Genomic DNA, 23,261 nt, shown 5'->3' on the forward strand with positions numbered 1-23,261 from the left:
CTTCGCATGGTAATTTTTGTTGAGCAGGAAAGCGATGTCAAATTAGGCGCGCCCTTTTTCGAAAGTTTTTTTTTCCGAATGTTGTTATGGGGAAGGTACGTTGACTGTTACATTGTATATAAACATTGAACAATTTCCGATATTTTAGTGTTTTGGACTAATCACGTTTGGAAACGCTGATTCTGGCCTGAAAAGGGGAAGCATAAACACTGCCTATGAGAGTTAAATGTGCTGATGTTTAGACAAGGTAGCTTGCACAATTTCATGGAGGCCTATTTTTGTGCGAGGAATAATTTTGCATGCTGCTACAGAGAGAGAAAAGGAGAGCCCTGAATTTAGTATGAAGAAGTATTAAACATAGTACAAAGATAATAATCAGCCCTATAGATAAAGAAAGATGGGAATTATAAAGAAAAATGAAAGAGAGACAGATAGGCGAATGCGAGAAGAGATGTAGAAAGAACTGGGCAAAGCGGTAACCAGTTAGCATGTACTTGTGTCCTGATTTTGCGTTGGTTTCAGCTAATAGCAAGCATGTAGAATCCCCATAGGAATGCTTTGCGGTCCATGCCTTTATCCAAACATCTCAACTTCATGACCCTGCCTCTAAACCTTCTCATCACCTTGGCAAAAAATCTTTATGGATGCCTTTCTTGACGACCCCTTGACCTCATACATGTTTTGAAAGTTAGACTTCAAGTCCAGGCACTATTGATGCTGATCGTGGAAGCGTCGTGGTGTAGCCGTTCTGACTCTCGCCTTGTAAACAGAGGGTCGTGTGTTCGAATCCCACCATGGCCTAGCGTCCTTTGGCAAGGCGTTAATCCCACTTTGCTACTCTCCACCCAGATGTTAAATGGGTACCCGGTAGGATGTGAAAGCCTATATGTAGTATGCCCAGCAATTGAGTCTTGGAACTCTTGTTTGAATGCTCCCCAGGGAGTGGAGAAGGTGCATACATTGTATGCGGGCATGCAAGGATCCGATGACTGGGGTAATAATATATCTGTAAAGCGCTTCGAGACGTCGTTCCGATGTATTAAGCGCTGTATAAATGCGGAATATTATTATTATTGATAAAATTATTCTGATTGATGATGTTTCATTATATTTTATCCCATTTTCCATTATTTTGTTTTCTCACTACATTGGTCTATTTATTGACTGAAATGAAAAAAGTTGAAATGGATGATATATATTCAACAATCATGTTGTGGAGACACAATTAATGAACTCGGGTAATGACTAGATTAGTTGTCAATATACTGTAGGCCTACTTTGTTATGATTTAAATTACTATTTTTTTTTGGTTTTAGCAGATTTGCAAAAATTATTAAAATGGATATTAAGGAGTAAATACTGAAGTGAAGATAAGCTGCATTCTTATTTTGTAAAGAGTTTTTCTCTCGCCTGCATAGCAGAGCGAGACTATAGGCGCCGCTTTTCCGACGGCGGCGGCGGCGTCAACATCAAATCTTAACCTAAGGTTAAGTTTTTGAAATGACATCATAACTTAGAAAGTATATGGACCTAGTTCATGAAACTTGGACATAAGGTTAATCAAGTATTACTGAACATCCTGCCTGAGTTTCAGGTCACATGACTAAGGTTAAAGGTCATTTAGGGTCAATGAACTTAGACCATGTTGGGAAAATTATTTTCAAAATCTTAACCGAAGGTTAAGTTTTTGAAATGACATCATAACTTAGAAAGTATATGGACCTAGTTCATGAAACTTGGGCATAAGGTTAATCAAGTATTAGTGAACATCCTGCTTGAGTTTCAGGTCACGTGACCAAGGTCAAAGGTCATTTAGGGTCAATGAACTTTGGTCAAGTTGGGGGTATTTGTTGAATTACTATTATAACTTTGAAAATATATGGATCTAGTCCATGAAACTTGGACATAAGGTCAATCAAGTATTAGTGAACATCCTGCTTGAGTTTCAGGTCACATGACCAAGGTTAAAGGTCATTTAGGGTCAATGAACTTTGGCCAAGTTGGGGGTATTTGTTGAATTACCATCATAACTTTGAAAATTTATGGATCTAGTTTATGAAACTTGGACATTAGGTTAATCAAGTACCACTGAATATCCTGTGCGAGTTTCAGGTCACATGACCATGGTCAATGGTCATTTAAGGTCAATGAACTTTGGCCGTGTTGGGGGTATTTGTTAAATTACCATCCTAACTCTGAAAGTTTATGGATCTAGTTCATAAAACTTGGACATAAGAGTAATCAAGTATCACTGAACATCCTGTACGAGTTTCAGGTCACATGACCATGGTCAAAGGTCATTAAAGGTCAATGAACTTTGGCCGTGTTGGGGGTATTTGTTGAATTACCATCCTAACTCTGAAAGTTTATAGATCTAGTTCATAAAACTTGGGATATAAGAGTAATCAAGCATCACTGAACATCCCCTGTGAGTTTCAGGTCACAAAACCAAGTCTAAAGGTCAGTTAAGGTCAATAAACTTAGGCCATGTTGGGTAATTGTTGAAGTGCCATCATAACTTTGAAAGTTTATGGATAGAGTGAATGAAATGTGGACATGGGTGTAGTTGACAGTCTTAAGTCTCTGTTCAAATGTCATTTATGGTCAATGAACGTGGTATTATGTCATTATATGAATGATGTTTTTGTGAATGATTATTTTATAGTAGTTTTCAAAGTTAGCACTGCTGCTATATTAAATTGCGTAATGCAGGCGAGACTGCCAGAGGCGTTCCACTTGTTTGTTAAAATGGAGAGAAATCAATTGAAAGCACTTTGTAATTTCTAGACCTACCATGTTACAATATTCACATATTCACTGTCATTATCACTATCATCATTGTCGCTAGACCCCTACCAAAAGTCGGCACAATATAGGCCTACATGTACTCACTAAAATTAACAATTTACTGATGTGATGCAAAACATGTTCAGAGGTGCTCAAACGTTTATAGTGAACCCCACCAGAAAATGAACATGTTGAAAGTGTTCAATTTCAGCTATGATCTAGATTTTGTTATTGTGAAGGTAGGTGATATTAAGATATTACATTCGATTAAGTTTGTTTATCTGGGCTTGTTGAACGTTATAGTACTGTTGTCTACATGTACATTCAACACTCGGCATGAAAGAGTGCATTTTGTAGTGGGATTCACTGACTTTTGAGCTTTAGGTGTACATGTATGTGCAATTATGAATGTGAAAGTCCATCTCTAGGTTTAAAATGAGACCAACTGCCTGTCCTACAAAGACTAGCCACCCACCTCACTCGTTCTATCAACACTGAATAAATGCCCTCTTTAGTTTGGCTGTAACCGAAATCAGGGAGAAAGAGACAGAGCAGAAAAAAGAGAGTGAAGCGAGTAGAACTCCATCTCATATGACTCCCCATGTAATGTGATGCTTGCGATCCCTAGGTAGTATCAGGGACGTAGGGGTGGAAGAGAGAGAGGGAAAGAGAGGAATGGGAGGGCTAAAACCCTCTCTTCTTACCCCACCGGGTCACGTGGGAGGCAAAAAGAATCAATTGTACGCCTGTGCTGGAGATTTGGGAGGGCTGATTGTTTATGTTATGTGGGAAAAGAACTGCTACAGCGGCACCACCCATGCCTGTTCCACCACCATGGCTAATATTCTTCTCGATCCCGTGTTTGTTGCAGGTCTGCTGAAGCCAGTCCGGGGGCTCAACAAGCTCAACAAAAACAGTCCAAAAGTGGTGAGTGTATCCAACCTTCATTATACTTCTAGATATCATGGACGAACGAAAGTTAATTCTGTTTGATTGATTAAAGTTAATCGTTTGTTGTTGTTTTATATGTTTTTTCCTTTTTGTTATGGTGCATGAAATGATGGAACTTTAAATTATAGATGAATTTACCTGTGTTGCTGTGTTTGTATCGTACAATATGTGTAGGCTTATTGTATTTATGCATTATTCAGATATGTTTATGTTAGGATTTTCCATTGTTATTGTAGGGGTTAACATTTCTGATTTTTTTTATAGGTTTCCAGTTTTATCAGTTTCTTGCAATTACATTCCATTTGTCAACAACACGCTGGTATTAATTAATTAAAAAAATTCTGCTCCCTTTCTTTTCCAATTGATAGAGAGATACATTAGTTGTGTACATTTTCTGCATTAATCGCTAATTCTAATTTTTTGACCTTCGTCGAGGAATCTTTGCATTACTATACGTTGCACTCACTTGTGAGGGTGATTTCTAAGGAATCTGATGTCTGGCCCTTTAGTGTAGTAGCTGTTTAGTCCTTATTTTCAACTGCCAATTCTCTAAAAAATTCAAATATCAAATTCTTGCTTGCATATCTAGTGTACTCTCAAAAAGTTACATACAGAGATTATTTTCTGAAATTTAAAGCCAGTTCCATACTTTGGAATAGGTTTCATATAAAAACAAAAACACAGATACACACAGCACTATACATTTAAATTGTCATGTAGAATCACAAAATTTGTACTGTTAAACACATTTTCTTTTCATAACCTCCACATCATTACTGTTACATTCCGGGGTCGGGGGGGGGGGGGGGCACTTCCATAGACGAGTGGATAACAGGCGCGACCATGGGGTTTTGAAAAGCACCCTAAACAAGTGTTTTCCATATTCTGAAAATGCATCCCTTAACTAGCATTGGCGTGTGAATCCCTACCCTTAAATTAACAAGTATTGGAAACTAAATGTTACCCTTGACAAGTATTCCCTGAATTGACCCCCTAAACAAGAACAGCGATATATCAATTGTTATGTCACGGACATCAGCTACACCTTTACTTTATACATTGGGTTTAGATCTGCCCCTCCTACCATACCTTGCTCAAATCGGACTCTAAACACGTAGTGTTGGGGGAAAAAGTACATTCTTTAGAAAGCATTTAAGTCTTAGATCCTCACAAATTTGACAGTAAATATGGAATTTCCTAGCAAAATATATACCCTTTTTTCATTTTTTAGTGTTTTTGCCACCCTTATTACGTATCCACTAGTCAATGGAAGTGGCTCCCCTGGGACACATTCATATAATCTCATGATATATTGGAATAGTGATAGACGCATTGGGGGGGGGGGGATTACCAAATCTAAATACAGACTCTAAAGAAAAACTGGTTTTGAAATTATAGAAATAATTTTGGCTTCATGTACACCCACTCAGACATCTTGATGGGTTTGGAAATTGGAATTAAAATTTAGGGAGCTATATTAAGTATGTCAACCGCTCAACTTTTCATAAGACCTGTCGAGTGCCAAAGGATTTACTGCAAATTGCCATCAACCCCAAAATAAATATTTTTGTTAGAATTTCAGAGTTGGAATTTGATAGACAGATGACATATCTACATGTATTCAATCTTGAGATATGATCAAAATGTCATCACCAGTCCTTATGAAAATAGAATTCAATTATCTGCCTCTTTTAAACTGCACTTGATAAATCATTTATGCCAGTCTTCTTGAACCTGTAGGGCATCGCAATTTTACCTCATGATCAGAAATCCAGTATGGATGGATATATGTGACCAATATTCCCACTGTTGATGTAAGTTGGTTTTGTGATAAGCAACATCATGCCCAGTAAAAAAATTGTATAATTGGTGTGAAATTATGTCAATGGTTCAAATTGGAACTATCCTTCTGGTTATATTTTTAGAACATTGACTTTCCAAATAATTGTGCTGTTTGGAGTTTTACTTTTGACATTTTTTAAAGATCAAATAATGAATACTATCATACCTTTTTTTTTTTGGGGGGGGGGTCTGAAATATTATTCTCATCAGATTTTATGATAACAGAAATTCATTAAATATACCCTTATGTTCATTACGCAAAATGTATTTCTGCTGGATGTGAAATTGATGCTTGGAGCACCTCAAAGCCTCACTCAAATTCATTTTCAATTCTTATTTCTGTGGAAGAAATCCGAAACTTAAAAAAAAAAACACAAAAACAAATTCTGCTTAAAGGTCAAGTCCACCCCAGAAAATTGTTGATTTAAATCATTAGAGAAAAATCAAACAAGCATTATACTGAAATTTTCATTAAAATCGGATGTAAAATAAGAAAGCTATGACATTTTGAAGCTTCGCTTATTTTTCACAAAACAGTTATACAGTGCGTCCCACAAAAAATGAAACCGAGATTTATCGATGACTTAATCATAACTTAATCACAAATACAATAGACAAATGACCTACCATTGTAAAGCTTAGAATCTCCTCTTTCATCTGAAATTACTTAGATTATTTCTCATTCACGCATGAGTGAGCAAAAACAATTTGAAGAGGGGATACCAAAAAGTAATTTAGCGGGCTGTATCTGGGTTTCATAAAGGAAACCACATTTCTAAAAAGTTCAATATCTGCTCTTTAATTTGATACCTCAATTACGGAGAATGGTCAAGAAATAAGAAAGTTCTGGTTATTTGAAATAAGGCTTGAATTTCAATAATTTCATAAAATGAAGAGGTTTTACAGGCTAGCGTTCAAACTCACTCGACACTCCGTTTTGTTGACGATCAGCCATGCATGAAGTCTTTTGTTAACCATGCGATAGCTTCTGTGGGAAACCGGTGAAAACACGTTTATTTAATGAAATTATGGAAATACAAGCATTGTTTCGAGAGAACGTAACTTTTTTACTTCTTGACCATTTTTTGTGAGTAAGGTATCAAATTAAAGAGCAGATATTGAACTTTTTAGGCATGTGATTTTCTTTTTAGAATTCAGATACCCCCCGCCAAATGAGTTTTTGGTATCCTTTCTTCAAATTGTTTTTGCTCACTCATGCGTGAATGAGGAATAATGTAAGTAATATCAGATGAAAAAGGAGATTCTAAGCTTTACATTGGTAGGTCATGTGTCTATTGTATTTGTGATTAAGTTATGATAAATCATCGCTAAATCTCGGTTTCGTTTTTTCTGGGACGCACTGTATGCACATCTAGTGACATGCAAATAAAAGAGTCGATGATGTCCCTCACTCACTATTTCTTTTGTTTCGTATTGTTTGAATTATACAATATTTTATTTTTTACAGATTTGGCAATAAGGACCAACTTGACTTCACCATAAACTGTTAAAATAATGGTAATCTTACAGGGTTCAGGGAGGAATGAAATTTTGTTTCACTGGCAATGAGGAAAAAATTAGAATTGTTCATATTTCACATTATAAAATACAAAAGAAATAGCGAGTGGATGACGTCATCAGTCTGCTCATTTGCATACCGACCAGGATGTGCATATAACTATTATGTGAAATTAAGCGAAACTTTAAAATGTCATAACTTTCCTATTTGTTACATCCGATTTTGATGGAATTTTTCTTCAAATCAACTTTTGTTGGGGTGGACTTGATCTTGTCCTTTAAGTCAAAGTGTAATACGAAGAGGAGTATCATCTCTGCCATCTAATCTGGTAAATCTGAGATGTAGCTCATGCAATGTTAGAGTCTTGAATCCCTGTGTGGGTTTTTGGAGAGTTTTTCATATCTCAATGCATTCAGTAAACCTCCCCCCCCCCCGGCATAATGTTCTTGAACCTCCATTTTTTTTCCTAGAATATATTATGTAGTTGGTTCATCATGTCAAGGAATATGTTTATGGGTATTTACAGCACTCAAGTGTTTGCATATATGATTGTATATATTTCAGGCCCTTATTACTGGAATTTACAATTGCAGATGTAGGATTTATAGGAATAAATCATCCAAGTTTGTAGAAGTTGTATATTATGTATTATGTCATCATTATTGTTTTAAAAACAGTTATTTCATCGTTATTGTTAAACATGAAACGGCATGTCTCCTGTCATTAAACTTGAAAGGCAGCATGTTATATTATCTGTAATTGGGAAAAAAAGGAATTGTTTATTAAATACCAAATAACAACCAATTATTACATATGTATATTGTTATTCTTAATAGAAATGCAGAATACTATCATTCAAAGTAATTACTATTAATATTATGGGAAGGAAGATTTGTTCCCACAAAGGCGCACCAGAGCACATGAAAATGAATAAATTAAATAAGGAAAAAGAGGAAAATAGCTAGCTAGAACATTTGGAAATAGGCCTATTTGGTTGCACTTAAAAACAGAATCTAATAAAAAGCAATAGCTTGAAAGCTGTACCAAATAAAAGTTGTGTCCATTATCCATTTTGTAGAAACATGGATGGAAGTTGCAATGTGAACAGTGTAAATCAAATACAAATGGCAGTGGGAACTGCTTGTAATGTAAACCATGTGTAATGGAATCATGTCTGTATGTTTACCAGGTCATATGTTAGAACCTTTCTCTTACTTTCTTCAAATATGATAATATAACGTGATCTGGCCAGCTCCATATGGAAATGAAAACCCCCAGGTGTCATCTTTCAACACTATTCAATAGGAGCAAGGGAATTCTATACCCAAAAATATGAAAGTGACTAGAAAAATGTGAATTCAGTGTCAAGAAATTCAGAAATTTAAGTACATATCAGAAAAGGGAGAACTAGGAAGGCATGTTTTCAATTTTAAAAGGCAATCGCAGGAATTCATATGAAATCACCAGAATTTATGAGATTACCCTTGCATTACTCTCTTTCAACTGGTTGTGTTGAATTATAAACTGTTGACAGCCCCCCCCCCCTGCCCCATCATCTAGAAAATTGTTCAAATAGTTCACTTGTTATCAACACTGCATTGAGGCCAATGTACACAGATATGAAAATGAGATGTGTAGGCCTGTAAGGAGAAGGTTTATTTTAAATTTAGTAAATATTATAGCTTCTAACATTTGAAAAATGAAAGTTTCATCATTCAGTTGCATGCAAAATCATTCAACCCCTTCCCGCATTTTGGAACTTGGAAATTCAAGCAAAATGTGCAACATTAAAATGAATATATTCAAGTGGTGAACGGATAGTTTATTACCATTGATTACCAGATTTAAAAGTCAAGATTTTTCATGATCCCATCTAAAATGGCAACTTCACACAACAGTTGCAAAATCATGCTCAGAATGGGAGGGAATTTAATAATGTTGCGTGCAACTGTGTAGGCCCACCGCCACCGGTATGGTAATATATATATATATTATTTAAAACATGAAATTATTAAAAGTAGATTAGTAAATGGAATTTCGGTAGCAAATTTCATTCTTTTTTTTTTTTACTCCTACATGTACCACCCACCCCCATTTATTACAAAATCCTGATTTTATCTTTTAACATAAATATCAAGTAAACTATCAGCCATATGTTGTTATCCATTTTGGATAATTAAGAACCATTCCTGATTTATCTCTTTTCATCTGTTGATAGACATATCGTAATAAACATAGCCCAGTTTATTGGAGAGTAGGTAGGCAAGGTTTATATTTATCACCTGGATTCTTTACTACCAATCATCCAAGCTTGCTTCATCCAGCTCCCAGGGCTTTATTAAAGCACTTCTACAGTTTTGAACATGAAGCCGATTGCTTACAGCCTTGCTTAAAAAGACACTTGGTTTTATCGTATGATATTCCATTCATGTTTCAGGTAACATCAACATGGAGTAAACATAATAAAGAGCATGTAACGGTTTCATTTTGGCCTGTACGATGACCCATCATGCATTGCACACTGTTTCCTGTATAAAGGCTCATTGACAGCAGTGCTTGGTAAACTTGTCTCAAAAGAATTCTCAAGTGCTGTTTAGATATTTCGATGCCAAGTTGCCAACTAGAATCATATTTTTCACTTTCCATTTGTTTGATATTTAACTTGAAGGTAAAAACTTTTTGGCATATTAGTTTTACTTGTTAGTGACCAGGGAAACTAATATCTGAGCTCTACCAAATGCGGAATTCACCTTTAAGTGAAAGCGTTGATAAAGACAGGGTGCGCTTTGTCCCCCCATCATTAGAGTGGATTTGTTGTAGTCATGTGAAGGACTCTCCGGATCAAACTTCTTAGCAATCCACTTCAGATTGCCCCTGCTGCCATTTTCATGCCATTTTACATCCACTTGGACATTATTTTGGAATAACTATCTTCCAGGAAGTAGCCATCTTTGTCCTGTTATTTTTAGAAGTGGTATGTTCTGTTTACTGCGCAAGTGCACTTTCTTTACAATATCTAATTTAATGTTTGACTTTTGACAGTGACACACACGTTAATATTGCACCCACATGCAAAACTGCCTTGTGCAGTTGTGTTGTATCATCCTATCATAAAATTATCTTGTCTATGACTGCTTCGCTTTTGTTTGATATTGATTAAATAATTACATCCATGTTGAGAAAACAGAATCTAAATGTAAAATGTCTGACCATTCGTTGACCCTCTCCCAACTCCCCCCCTCTCTCTCTCTCCTGTCAAAATCAGGAAAAGGTCTGTGTACTTTCATTAGTATTGATAATTTTTATCATAAACAAAGTCCTCATTAATCAGACAGCGAGCAAGCAGAGAGTATCATCGAGGCGAAAGCGTGTCCGTCTGACCTTCGTTCTAGTGTAACAGGCCTAGGAGTGTTTACCGCGATGCTGTAAGCTAATTCTTGCGACCATGAACATGCATTGATCGTTTAGCCTCAAGGATCAATACCAATCTATATTGATGTTGAATGTGATACTGCTGGAAGGCGATGACTGTATCACGGGGATACAGATCTCATTGGTTGTGATGTCGAGTGTGGCGCAGGTGATGATAAATGTCACAATATCGTCGCAGGAAAGGCCTATATTCTGTTTGTCTAATCTGGCAAATTGGAGCCCTTCGTGAATCTGAATATTGATTAGATTAAGGATTGAAGCAGAACCCAGATATTTCCAAAGAAGTCTTTGTATTATGATTCTGATTATTTCATGATACATGCATTGTGTATTTTCATTATGATTATTTCATGATACATGCCGATAATAGGCTGGTGGAGGCATGCATCACAGGAATACCACTGAACGAGACTTCCTACATGTACATGTACAGTCTATCCTCGATGTTTGATACCGTTTCTTGCTAGTTGGGCTTGGCGGACCATTCTCTCTGATGATGGGGAAAAGTTGCTCGACCAATTATGTGATATATATTCTCGAACTTCATCATGTGTGGGATTGAGGTTTAGAAAACTTTGAGAACATCATCTAGTGTATTTGGTTATATTAACTGGTAATTCTGAACAATTGCCTCTTGTGTCCACACTCCTTTGATGATACAGTCGACCCTGCCCGAGTGACCAAGGCTCATCTGACCACAAAGGCCACACTTTCTATTTTCATGCACTATGAATACATGACTTTGTATTGGAGCCTGTAGATCAATGAAAAAATGTTATACATATTTTCTCTATTGAATGTTTTTTTTATCCACTATTAATTTCAGTGTACTGTATGAGGTTCTGTCATTGAAGGATAGATGTACAATGTAAAGCTGAATCCATGTGTGTTGATTCATACCTTTAAAACGGTATTGTAGGAGAACTGAGAAGCGACAACCAAGGATCTTCAAACTCCCTGCTACACCTTGAATATATTTATACATTTTATTTGAATGCAGAACTCAGCACATTGGCTTTGATCCCTCCATCTTTTAACACTGGACCGTTTCTGCAGCAATCCTAAGGGATAGGCCTGTATTATTTTTTATATTGTTTGTCTTTATTCAGACATTGTCCCCAGAGGTGAAGAAAGGAGAGGAGGAGAGATTCAGTGACTTGAATGGCAGCAGGCAAGATGGTGAGTCAGATCTGATGTTTAGACCGTTTTCTTGAACTATATTTTGTATGTTCTATCAGGCCACTTTGACATACTGTACATGTAGCTATAAATGTGATGAGGTGTTGTAAGTAAGGCCATAGATAACTTGCCAGAGATCAGTTTCTAGTTCAGGTCTCTTCTGTAAAAAGGACATGTTTGGCTTGAAAAGATGTATACAGTTTAAAAATTCCTATCTGGTTATCTGGAATTTTTTCTCTTCTGAATCGCATTATCTCAATCACTTTCTGAAATCGGTTCAAATCAGTTTCTAGAAAAGTGCTACAGAGACAATCATATAAATGATTTATGGTCTTTATTCCTCTCAAAATAAATGGGTATCAAATCGTTTTTAGCTGAAGCTAGAGAATGGGTGAATTCTTGCTCCACCCTTTTGGGTCATAGGGTAATCTTGTCTGTGAAAGAAACGCTCACTGTTGAGGTCTTTATAGTCATTCTTAGTGTGTGATGAAGATCTTTGATTTGATAAGAAGTAAGGAATGTGTCCGAGAAACGTCTCCCAAGAAGATATCTTCGTTTATTGAAGTTTTATTTTCATCAAGCCGTAATGCATTATGCAGGCTTTCGATGTCAAGAATTGGATCATGATTTGAAGAAACATGTATCAAAATGAACGTGACAGGTTGGTTTAGAAGATATCAAGAACGCATGGAAACAAATGACTTCATATATTCTAGGAAATAAATGATGAAAATAAAAGTTCTTTCTGAGGTCATTTTCAGACACTCATTTTTCCCATGATGCATTTTACCTTTTTTGTAGATGCAGAAGAAGACAGAGCAAGTGTAGATTCTGATCAAAAGAGAAAAACTGATATTCTTGTGGACGAAATGAAGAATAAACTGAAGAAAAAACCTCCCGCTGATGTCCATGATAGACAAGAGAGAAAGCCTGTGAATGGTGACAGTGACAGATTACATAACAATTTAGATGCGGACAGTGGGTCAGACCGACACAGTGATCACGATCGATCGCATCATGACCGGGAAGTAGAGAACTATAACAGCAATAAAGACAGGTACAGGGGGCGAGACTGGCACGATCCCAAGCGAGGTCCGCATCGGACAGCGGACCGCCCTCACAGCCGAGCGGAGCTCGACAGGCGGTCGGGTGATAGGCTACATTCCGAGCACATCCCCAGGCCGCAGAGCAGTCGACCTGATCAAGGAGGGAGGTATATGAATGGAGACTGGAGTGGGTCGTTGGATCGCAGGAGACCCCCAGAAAACAGGAGGGGTGTGGAGCCCTCACATATGGAGTATGACAGGAGAGGGAGGCCAAGTGAATCTGGGTATAGCAGGGATCCAAGTCGGGATCCAAGTAGGGAGCCATCAGAGACAGACTGGAGCCCTGATATGAGGAGACATGGACCGGGGGATAGACAAAGGAGACCTCCGGATGACAGGAGAAGTGAGTCGTTTTATCGTATACTTTTGTTAAATCTAACTTTAACACGAAGACAGTTTGTTTGTGAAATCTTACAGATGAAATTTTTCTATCTGTAGTGTTATGAATAGATTAAAGTTTAGAACAGCATAATAAAAGTGTGTTGAAAGATTAAGCTGGTGGCAATGATAAATAGAAGGTTACATAGATAATTATTGTGACAGTGGTGATGATAATGATGATGATGCTGATGATGAAGATGATTATGATCATGAAGCTGATGATGGTTAAGATGATTATGATGACAGTAGTGATGTTTAAGATGCTAATGGAATACATGTTTCCTCTTTTCATCAGGACCTGAGACTGAAAGGAGGAGTTCATCACGTCCCAGGCATCCGTCATCTGGAAGCGACCGAGATGACAAAACCATTGAATCTACGGTGTTCCTCAAGACGAGAGATGATGGTGGCTTTGGCTTCAGAATCATCGGAGGCCACGAAGAAGGATCCCAGGTAGGTGTTCTGCTCATGTTCTTTTCAAATTATTTCTTGTAACCGTATTAGGAATTGAATGAATCTCGTTTCCCTTGTCAATCTGACAAACTTTCTTGTAGATGCCATCATCAGTGGCAGAGTGACCGTATGGGGTTGCCACATCGTTATCAATAGGTGGACAACGCGCGCTTTTGAGGCCAAACAAGTACTCCAAAAGGTTTCAAACTGTCAATTGCGCACACACTTTTTCTATTGTATGTGCATGTGTGGAGTACTTTACGCATTGGTATGGCCCAATATACTGTTGTGTACTTGGAGTACTTTTCCTCGGTGTCAAGGTCGTGCGTGCGGCAGCACACAACTAGCTCCATCCAGCTTATTGATATCGTTGTGTTGCCAATTAAAGACTGTTTGTCTATTATACTCCATTGGTAATCAGTGAGTGGCTCATGTCTCACATTTAGGGTGATGTTACAGTCTTCTTTACCTTAAGCCCGATTCGTTCATCACCTGTAAATGCCAAGGACTTCTCCAGGTGTCCAAGGGGGGCGCAGGATGAAAGATGGATACTCCTGTTGACAAGCAGGAGTTGTTCACCTGCCATCTTCACAGATCCAACCATCCCTTCTCGTACTCTGTCAATGTTACTGTTTTTTTTTTTTCAGGTGTCCATTGGAGCTATCACTCCTGGTGGAGTTGCGGCTCAAGATGGCCGGTTACTGACGGGCGATGAACTGCTCTATGTGGACGGTCAGACAGTGGTCGGTTCATCTCACAAGAGAGTGGTCACCTTGATGATCTCGGCTGGTCGAGCTGGGAGAGTTTCTCTGGGGATAAGGAGGAGAGTGGGAGGTAAGTAGAATTATCTAAAAGTGAGTTGATGCAAGTGACTGTTGTACTTATTTTGGTGTATTTTACTACTAAATTGCAAGATTCACCAATTAATTTTATTAAAACAAATGGAAAACTTACTTATTCATGATTCCTTTGTTTTAAAACGCAGTAATAATGATAAAAAAGATAATAGAAGATGATGAATTAACATTGCATATAGAAGATGAAGTACCAGTTATTCATATGTATATTTTTCAAAAACATTTATGTTTAATGTTCATTTTTTTAAAATTTATTTATTCATTTATAATTTTCATTTGTTTATTTATTTATTAATTTTTTTTTTTTTTGGGGGGGCCATTGAAATAAATGGCATTTTCATTGGAACGTCCCTTTACTGTAAATTCATACAGCTGCTCATATCTTGATTTATATGTTGTGTTGATAAAATTCTATTGAGATATGTTAATTGGCTTTATATATTTTCAACTGTTGTCTGAAATTTTACTTGTTTACATAAAAAATAATCAAAATACCCTATTTGATACTCCAGGTCTGAATCAGCCGAGTGGAGGAGCTGGATCCCGCCCTGCCTCCCGTCCCCTCAGTCCTGCTTCCCCGGCCAACCGGAGATATCCTTACGAGGTCAAGCTTCATCGACGAGAGAATGAAAGCTTTGGATTGGTGGTGCTGTCCTCTACTCTCAAGACTGGATCCAATATTGGTACGATGAAGAGTCTCCAAAATCATGACAAATGGAAATTTAGGGAATGTATTTACATGATAGAAGGGGCAGATGCTCATGTGTAAGCATCACAAAATCACATAACTGAGGGTTTTACATTTAAATGTAATTAGCAGGTTTGTCTTATTTATCGCCAACGTGATGACAGGATGGACCTCCCATTAAATCTAAACATAAGTACAGATAATTTCAGAATTCTTTCCGTAATCAGATTGCCAAAAGTGGAGTTATCTCCCTTTTTATATCGTCAGTAGTTAAAAAGGACAATTATCAAGAACACAAATGAATTAAGATTTAAATCTTAACAAAGTGTTTGCAATGTTAATCATATTTGTTCCCAATATATATTCCATACCTTGTTTCGGTAACACTTTGCATGCCTTTTATTAGAACTTATCCTAAACTTTCAATCAGGGTATATAGTGCATGGTGTGTTTTATTGTAAAAAAAAATTCTTATCCAAAAAATTACCATTGAGTTGAATGTGGTGTTGATCATTAGATACAAGAAATTATTTTGACTGTAGTTGATATTTTTAAATTTACTTAAAGAAAAGTAAAACAATGTTTCATTGTATACATGAAGATGCCATTAGATTGTATAGGATGAATATGATGAAAATGCCAAAATTTGATAAAGAAAATGTATGCCATTTTTGTTCCTGATTGCAGCAAGAAAATATGGTTATGGGAATCATCACTCTCTCTCAAAAAAGAAAATAGTGGTCTATTTAAGAAAAAGAAAAAAAAAAACCAACACCACCATTTGCCTACTGACAGTGCATATTTCATTTATTCTTCAATATTCTGTAACATCTCGTACTGTTTTATGTAAATTGGTGAACGGCTATATCTCCACATTAATAACTTCCATTATAGCTGTAGTTTATGTCAGCTTGTGTAACCAGTCATGTTTGTAGATCTATAACCTATGTAGCCCCCCCCTCTAACATTCGAACCTCCTCCCGATTGGTTGCCCTCTATAGGCCGTATCATTGAGGGCAGTCCGGCAGACAGGTGTCGTGACCTGGAGGTCGGCGATCGTATCGTCTCTATCAATGGAATAGACATCCGGAGTATGCCTCACAAAGACATCGTCAACATGATCAAAGATGCAGGCACCACTGTTACACTAACCATCGGGTCTAGAGGTAGGGGGCGCTGTGCACCTTTTCATCAGAGTGGATTTGTAGCCAGTGGGGTGTCGCATGTACATGTATTTTCTTGCTCATCCGCTAAGATTGCCAGTTTTATTTGTTTGTTTTATTTTTATTTCTGCGTTCACAATGATACATTATCAAAAGTATTTACATTGTATGCAATATACGAAATAATGCATAATGTATACATTATAATCATAATACATAATTAGAACCCCCCCAAAAAAAATGGTGTGAGCATATACTTCACTTTTAAATGATTAAAAAAAAAACATTAACTAATGAACGCAGGAGACCGCCATCATGAGCAGTTCGAATTCAAATTCATTTATTTCATATCTCTTCTAAAGTTAAGCTTGAAATTGATGGCGGCCTCATAAAAAGGGTTCGTGACAAAGATTGATATGTACTGATCAAGTTTTAACGAGAGTTACAACTGCCATTATTTAACTACCATGGTAACGGCTCAGCAGCCAGTCAGTCAAGGTTTCCATGGTTGTAAACCTCACTTAACGGCCCCTTGGTGCCCAGGGTCAAAGGGCAACATTGCACCAAAAACAATCCCTCTAGATGAAAGCAATTCAGAAATTCATTTGAAATTCATGAAATGATTGACCAATAAGGAATGATTGTCACTGGCACCACTCTCCTAATATACCACTCTGCCTTTCATCTCCTCGTTTACAAAATTAAACTTTACGACATGAATATCTATGTAGAATCTTAAAAAGATCTTTATAGCTAAAGCTCTTTCTCCATTGCACACATGTATTTCAAAATCACATAACATTTTTCATCCTCTGTGTATATCTCTTTAAAAATAAGATTGAATTAATCATGCATGCCTTATAATTTTTTCCTATGAGTATATTCCTTGAAATACCATCTTTTGTTTGTAGTTTTATTCTTGTGTGTATATTTGATAACACATATATTCAGTAATCAACCTTATTCCAGTACAGAATGATATTGATATTGTTTTTTACTCTGTTAGGGTGGACATTTTTATTCTTCTCTTTTTTATTAATGGGGGAGGGGGGTAAATTTATCCTTCTTTTTATCATTTTACTCCAATTTTGAATGCTTTTTGGGCCCCATATCAACCAAAAAGTGATATTCTCTGTTCCATAAAAACTAGTTTAATTGCCCACTTTATAAACCTCATGTTCTGTTAGAATTTTAGTGTTTGCTTTATATCTTCCCTGTATTTTTTTCTTCTTCACTTTTACACATGATTGATCATTTTTTTCTCATTCTTATAGTCATTCATATTCACATTTCTTTCAAATATCTTCATTTCAAATATGTCAATGCTTATAATTGCTTTAGTTCACTTCTAATTATATAGTATTAAACCCAGAGCCTATTAAATCATAATTTTCTGTTTTATTCTTGTATTATCTCCCAATACTTCAGCTTTTTTGCTTGTTTGATGCAAAATTGATTTAGATTATAATGTTTTGTGTGTGATTTCTCTTTAATTTTAGGTGGAGAGGATCCTCTGAACAGAAATCAACCTCCCAAGGTATGTCTTGAATGAACCATGGAATCATTAAATAATACATGCAAGGTCATCAAACCCTCAAATAAAAACCTAGACTTCATTAGATAAAGATATATCGCACAAATTAGATGAAAAAGCCCAAGGATTTTGCTGAGGATGATATATATCTTATGAGGGCAATTAGATATCATCTCAGAATGATAACTTTATGGTATTTTTTAATGAATCATTTACTAATGCCTATGTGATCTTACTCTTCACATACTGTATGTAATATTTCCCCCTCCTTTGCGTCATTTCCCTTTCAAAGTTATGCATGAAAAATAAATGGCAATTGAAAAGAATCTTTAAAAGTTGGAAATTTTCCAATTTGGGAAAGACAAGGTTTTTGCTTTATTTCTCCATGGAAAGAAAAAAAAGTCATACATGCCTATCTACCTTATAATATGGTACATGCAAGTATATTCGTGTATCCTTGATCACTTTAAAGAACGGTGTTTGTATGATTTAGGTGTGATTCATGCCTTACTTTTTTGTGTATTCTCTATTGCTTTGATAGAACGTTGGTCATATGGTGAATGCTCTTGCCATGCCTGCACAGATCAAAGGTAGTGACGGGAGTATGAGGGCTCCCCAACCGATGACCAATCATATTCAACCTTCTCATCCGGCTGATAAGTAAGTCTGTTTCTCTGATTAGTTTGATCTTCTTATTAATGGAGTGTAATTCTCAAATGCTTTCAGTGTCATTTACTTGCCAATTACTATGATAAACTTCAATGGATATAGACATCCAGGGGAGGCCAAGACTTTCATTAAAAAAAATAGTTGTGTTGATTAATAGAAGACATTTGATCAATCATACCAAATCTATGAGATTTGCATTATCAAAAAGCCAAATGTTATATGACAAAAAGTATACATTTGATGAAATAAGCATGTCTTTTTTGTATTCCTCCATGCAGCAAGCCAACAGAACCCATCTACGCCAAGTCCTCCAAGTGGAAGCCAGAACCCGAAAGAATACGCAACCAGCCCACCAGACCCCCGTCAGCCCCTCCCCAGAGCATGACGTACCACGATGGCCCGCCACGCCCAAGCTCCCCGCCCATGGGCAAACCCATGAGGGGAATCCCCAGGCAGCAGCAGCAGCCGCCGCCACCCAACAACCAAGATGCTGGATGGGGCGGTCCACAGCATCCCAAGTCTCCCCATGCAGGGCGCAGGAGCTATGAGCCTCAGCGAACCCATCCAATGTCTCCCCCACAAGAGAGAAGGTATAGAGGCCCGCCGGCCAGTAATCCCGTTACGCCAAGGATGGATCGAAGGGGGTATAAAGAACCAGGGAGACAAGCTCCACCGCAGGGAAAGCAACTCATGTATCCACCAAAGGTAATGATCATACCACTCAAGAGCTTTCAGTCATTGGGGAGATTCTTTTATTGAAAAATCACAATGAGAATTTCTGGTAATTTTTAGTAGCAATTATAAAAGTAAAAACCCTGGTGATTGAAGCGAGCAATCTATGCAAAGTGCATTCCAGAGAATTATTCAGCGCCGGTGTCTAATTGGTAAATATAGGAACTATTTTCAGAGTGGAACCCTGAGCCTTGTTTCATGAGCTTGGTTTTAATGGCAAGGAATTGTTTTTTTTTATAGAGTATTCCAGATCAGGGTTTTGTTTCTTGAGGTAATGTCCTGTCACCAGTTGTTTCATAAAAGATTCTGTACCCTTTAAATTCAAGTGAAAAATTTTACAGAGCCTTGCAAACTTTTGGCTCAGGTAGTCAAAAATATGTATGTATGTTTAATTTCATTGCAGTAAATATGACCTATTTCAAGTCATCATATTGTGTGGTTATGTGACTGCATTGGTAGTCATTCATACATTTTTTTGACAATTCAATAGAAAAGTGGTTATGTATTTACTTATTTGATTTATCCGACCACTACCAGCGCAACGAACTGCAGCCAGGCGACTATTACAATGTGGACCTGAAGAAAGGATCCACCGGCTTTGGCTTCAGCATCCGAGGTGGGAGGGAGTACGACAACACACCTCTCTTTGTACTTAGGATGGCCGATGACGGCCCTGCAGCGCAGAGTATTCTAATGAGGGTAAGATCCTTAGGTCGTGTTCGGTCAGTAATCCCAAGTTTCAAATCCGGGCTCGTCCTTGTTTAAATGGCAGTCGCCGCAATCGCCCTTACCCCTTCCTTCCACTTTGTGTGATTCAGTCCATCTTACTACTTCAACCCAACCAACCTATTTTGACTTGCAATCGATACTTTGACTTTCGATTGATATTTTGACTTGCAATCAATACTTTGACTTGGGATTGATTTTTTGACTTGCAATCAATACTTTGACTTGAGATTGATTCTTTGACTTGCAATCAATACTTTGGCTTGAGATTGATTCTTTGACTTGCAATCAATACTTTGGCTTGAGATTGATACTTTGACTTGCAATCAATACTTTGACTTGGGATTGATTCTTTGACTTGCAATCAATACTTTGACTTGAGATTGATTCTTTGACTTGCAATCAATACTTTGACTTGGGATTGATTCTTTGACTTGCAATCAATACTTTGACTTGAGATTGATACTTTGACTTGCAATCAATACTTTGACTTGGGATTGATTATTTGACTTGCAATCAATACTTTGGCTTGAGATTGATTCTTTGACTTGCAATCAATACTTTGACTTGAGATTGATACTTTGACTTGCAATCAATACTTTGACTTGAGATTGATTCTTTGACTTGCACTCAATACTTTGACTTGGGATTGATTCTTTGACTTGCAATCAATACTTTGACTTGAGATTGATTCTTTGACTTGCAATCAATACTTTGGCTTGAGATTGATACTTTGACTTGCAATCAATACTTTGACTTGGGATTGATTCTTTGACTTGCAATCAATACTTTGACTTGAGATTGATTCTTTGACTTGCAATCAATACTTTGACTTGGGATTGATTCTTTGACTTGCAATCAATACTTTGACTTGAGATTGATACTTTGACTTGCAATCAATACTTTGACTTGGGATTGATTCTTTGACTTGCAATCAATACTTTGACTTGAGATTGATTCTTTGACTTGCAATCAATACTTTGGCTTGAGATTGATTCTTTGACTTGCAATCAATACTTTGACTTGAGATTGATTCTTTGACTTGTAATCAATACTTTGACTTGCAATCAATACTTTGACTTGAGATTGATAGGTTCACTTGCAATCAATACTTTGACTTTAGATTGATTCTTTGACTTGCAATCGATTGATACTTCGACATTTAAATTTCAACTATTTCTGCAACGGGCCCCTAACAGATTTCAGTTCAGATAGTTCAAAGAATATTCTCAACTTATTTCAATCAATACAATCTGCTTTTGTTATTAACATACACGTTTTTATTAAAATAAAACATTAAAAAAATCACAATATTTACAAAGAATTTACATGATTGAAAACATAAAATCAAGTAGTATACCAAACGCAGGTCACAATATTTTGCATCAATTCAAAGTTTTCAAGCTAGTGTGAATATTCTATTATATCTCTTCTCCACCCCCCTCCTTATTTCCCATTCTAGGTCGGTGATGAGCTTATAGAGATCAATGGTCAAAGCACAGAAGGTATGCTTCATAGTGAGGCTATAAATGCTATCCGTAATGGTGGAGATTCTATTACTTTGGTGCTACGAAGATCTTACAAGTCTGCTACCATGGGTAAGCTTCTTTTTATTCAAAGTTGATATAGATAGCACAGGTCAGAGGATTTTTTTTGCCACAAAGTAAAGTAAACTCACTGAATTGATCAATGAAATAACAGAGGTTAATGGTATCTGTATTGGAGCATGTGTTTTTATCACATTTAGAAATGATGAGTTATGATTTCAAATATTGATAATGTGAAAAGAAAAACAATTCAAATTGATTCAAAATAATCACTTGTTTCAGATAAAATGAATCATTGAATATTGAATTAGATTTACTTCATTAGAGTGAAAGATTTTTACTGTTTGTTCTGTGTAGTTTTATATACCAGCTTTATAGTGATTGTATGTGATATAATACCCATACAAAAATATTCTTCAGAATCCTATCAAAATAATCTGATGCAATTGCGAAGAAAAGGAAAAATTTAATTTGTTTATATTTTCACCTCATACCAACGATATATTGGATATTTTTTCCCAATCTGTCCCAAAATCAAAGGAGCTAACCTGTAAGCAGTATTACTTCATTCTTTTTGGCATTTTCCTTCTGTAACAATCAATGTTAAAATTTTGTATTCTAATTGAGCATATGTCCAGCTTTATATCAAAATTTCAAAATTGTTGTTCAGCTATTTTCATTTCCTGAAGGTCTTTCACATATAAATTCAGTGGAATAAATGTGTTCTAATTCATTATTTTCTCTCTTGTCAATTCTAAATCTCATTCAAATGATATAAATTGATTTTCCTTGTATGTGTATTTGTAATTATGTCTTTTTTAAAGAACTTTTTTCATTACTTCCATTTCTGTTTTTGTTTCTTTTGTAAAGTTGATTAGCTTCTTTATCAACGCTTAGTATTTTCAACAAGAAGCTCATTATCGTAATGCGTATTTCTTTATTTAATGAAGTGTACCCAGTATGTAAATGGTGTTATATTTTGTTTTAAAAAAAAAGCTTATTTTTATCAATTATTTTTCCCCCAAGAGTATATCTGAAATGAAAAAGCTAACTATTGTGACCATGGACCTATTACGAATGGACATTCAACGAGAGCATTTTATGACCACCACCTGTTTCCAGCTGTCAAAATCGCTGTCTAACCCTTAACTTTCTCTTTACACGGTTTTTACGACGACCGCCCGGGGCGATTGTTTACACAAGCTCCTTTCGGCCATTGATCGTCACCGATCGCTCACTGGCCCTCTTTCGACCGAAGACGGTCATGTTTTAGCCCCGATTGCCAATAGGGAAAGTCCCTACATTACCTAGAATGCAATGCGCCATTCATATCCGGTTTTTCAGAACATTATTTAAGGCTGTCTATAATGTGCGATTGTCGTCTGACCATCAAAAAAAATCCCGTTAAATTTCATCAATCCTGTGGAATTTTATGCCCAAATGAAAATCAACTTCTGACCGAAGGTAAGCGCTACTATCGACATCAATACTGTCTGAAAAAGCTGCATTTTTAACGTTTTTCCGCACATTTCTCCGTCGAATATCGACTGCTTTTTTGCCGTATATATACGGATCTGATACGGATCTGCAAGGTGATGTCAATGCATTTCATGTGCGGTTGTTTGCGATGTACGTAAAAAATATGTTTATGCACGCCTGTTTTCTTGTTTCTGCTATCATTTTCATAGCGCTAAC

The 23,261-nt window shown here is 36.6% G+C and overlaps 1 protein-coding gene across 1 annotated transcript in view; it reads left to right on the top strand.

The window, feature by feature from the left end:
- Positions 1-23,261, top strand: part of LOC129257869 (membrane-associated guanylate kinase, WW and PDZ domain-containing protein 2-like) — a 63,953-nt gene that overhangs the window by 35,488 nt on the left and 5,204 nt on the right. The window contains exons 11-22 of the mRNA XM_054896296.2: positions 3,659-3,714; positions 11,641-11,710; positions 12,512-13,159; positions 13,493-13,650; positions 14,298-14,484; positions 15,020-15,190; positions 16,197-16,361; positions 17,858-17,895; positions 18,434-18,552; positions 18,840-19,266; positions 19,831-19,992; positions 21,482-21,617. Coding sequence (XP_054752271.2) covers positions 3,659-3,714; positions 11,641-11,710; positions 12,512-13,159; positions 13,493-13,650; positions 14,298-14,484; positions 15,020-15,190; positions 16,197-16,361; positions 17,858-17,895; positions 18,434-18,552; positions 18,840-19,266; positions 19,831-19,992; positions 21,482-21,617 — 2,337 coding nt within the window. The remainder of the gene's footprint in view (positions 1-3,658; positions 3,715-11,640; positions 11,711-12,511; positions 13,160-13,492; positions 13,651-14,297; positions 14,485-15,019; positions 15,191-16,196; positions 16,362-17,857; positions 17,896-18,433; positions 18,553-18,839; positions 19,267-19,830; positions 19,993-21,481; positions 21,618-23,261) is intronic.

This window comes from Lytechinus pictus, chromosome 3 (genome assembly GCF_037042905.1).
Source record: "Lytechinus pictus isolate F3 Inbred chromosome 3, Lp3.0, whole genome shotgun sequence".
In the NCBI taxonomy this organism is placed as follows: domain Eukaryota; kingdom Metazoa; phylum Echinodermata; class Echinoidea; order Temnopleuroida; family Toxopneustidae; genus Lytechinus; species Lytechinus pictus.